The sequence below is a fragment of the Cygnus atratus genome, chromosome 6 (genome assembly GCF_013377495.2).
Source record: "Cygnus atratus isolate AKBS03 ecotype Queensland, Australia chromosome 6, CAtr_DNAZoo_HiC_assembly, whole genome shotgun sequence".
NCBI lineage: Eukaryota > Metazoa > Chordata > Aves > Anseriformes > Anatidae > Cygnus > Cygnus atratus.
This window is the reverse complement of record NC_066367.1, coordinates 18,255,001-18,256,845: the sequence shown is the minus strand read 5'-3', so window position 1 is coordinate 18,256,845 and position 1,845 is coordinate 18,255,001. Positions and strand designations below refer to the sequence as shown.

The 1,845-nt window shown below is 38.6% G+C and overlaps 1 protein-coding gene across 1 annotated transcript in view; it reads right to left on the bottom strand.

Moving 5' to 3' along the window:
• Window positions 1-604: 604 nt before the first annotated feature.
• OLA1 (Obg like ATPase 1) overlaps window positions 605-1,845 on the bottom strand; it is a 97,429-nt gene continuing 96,188 nt past the window's right edge. The window contains exon 11 of the mRNA XM_035567750.2: window positions 605-1,128. Within this exon, the coding sequence (XP_035423643.1) occupies window positions 1,027-1,128 (102 nt within the window). The 3' untranslated portion in view covers window positions 605-1,026. The remainder of the gene's footprint in view (window positions 1,129-1,845) is intronic.

The following is a 1,845-nucleotide window of genomic DNA, read 5'->3' as shown; positions in this document are numbered from 1 at the left end:
GTTACCTGAGAAGACTAGCTCTCACTCATGGTTAAAAGGGAAAAGAAAAAAAAAGTATTCATATCTGCAGCCTTATTTCAGCAGAATGACTTACCTGCCAGCACAGCGTGACCTCTTCCCTCACAACACTATCTGTGTCACCCTCCACTGGCCTGAAATCCTGACCTGAGAGGACAACACACAACATCAGGCACCACTGCTCCAGCCTCCACAATTTAATAATTTCAAGGCGAGAATGAAATACTCTTTAAAAATGACTTGAGCAAAAAAAGCTTCAGTCTCCAAGAAAAACATGATTTTTCTACATACATTTGCTCTCTCCAGTAAAAATCATTTATGCTGCATCGTTTTTATTATCCTTACTATCATCTTTCAGTGAATGTCCATCTACAAATTCATTAACTTTTTTGAGACAAATCATTGGCATCCTAATCTTCTGATTCCCATGAAAGACTCACTTTCAAGATACAATTGCAGCTGCCCCACACTGCCAGTTACTGTATCATACACGTCTTAAAATTCTGTAATCAGCATCCACCAGGTGCCGTATCGCATTCAGCACACCACAGTCAGTCAATACAGACATCCCCAAACACACCAAGGCTGGTTTTGTCAAATGTTTTATTGAGTGTAGACATCTGGAGTACTGTAAAACATGCATTATCTGTAGATTCAAAAAGGAGCAAGCCACATTGTCCTCACTGTCAAACGTGTCAGGCTTGGCATACATGATGGAGATTAATGAAGTATCATGAGAGTAATATGGTTCCTGAAAAGCTTCTACAATTTGGAGTAGGGTCTTAATCGTTTGAAATGCAAAGCTGTTCACATTTAGTGAACTTGCATGTTCACTGGAGGTGCCATATTTTAATTCAAAACAAACAAGAATAATTTCACTGGGGGAGGGTAGGTTCCCTAGGTAGAAACTGTATGCCTTTTGTTTCCAGATATTCCATCCTAAATAAAAATTCATACGCTTTTTGAAGCAGCACAGTTTATTTCTGAGCAATGAACAACATCTGATACTCATTTCTTCTTGGGTTGCTGAGGTGTATTAAATTTAAAGAAGATAATATCTCCATCCTCCACTATGTAATTTCTGCCTTGTTGTCTGTATTTTCCAGCAGCCTGTAAATACAACAGACAAAAGGAAAATTGGTTATTTCATTAGATATTTTATAGTATTTCCAAATTATAATTATTTAAATACATTTTGGTTTAAAAAAATAGAAAAAAGGTATTGCTTCAGCTTCAGAGTTTGACAGTCACACAGCACTCCTCAGTTTAACACAACTTGGTTTTACACACGTATAAAACATATCCACAAATAATTTAGCCTCCACTGAACTGAAGGCGCTTGAGTGCCTTCCATGTTATCAAGTGGTAAATCTGAAACATTTCTGTAAACTCTGGCAAATCTTACAATAAAGGAGACTAAACCAACTCAAATATTTTTCTTCCAGCTTTTAGGCTTTCTTTTTCTTTATCTAAAATAACCCTTCAGATGGCAAACAGCAGTGGCAGGAATCTAAAATGGTACTGCTTGAGAGAGCAATCCCTAACAGCCTGCACAGTGGCTGCACGGTTTCCAAACCTGTACACAAACTACTACTACTATCCTGTGAAGGGCAAGCAAGTACTGCCAAAACTGAAGATAGAAACGCCGTGCAAAGAAGTCACAATGGTACCTGCCTCGTGCTTTGAGTGGGGCTCTCGTCTGCTTATGCCCAGATAACGATGGACTCAGGAGTATAAAATACAGGCTCAGTCCTTCTGTCAGAATTTCCTTTAGAACAAATTTGCTTATGATGCAGACATCAGAAGGACGGATGTAAGAGCAGATAG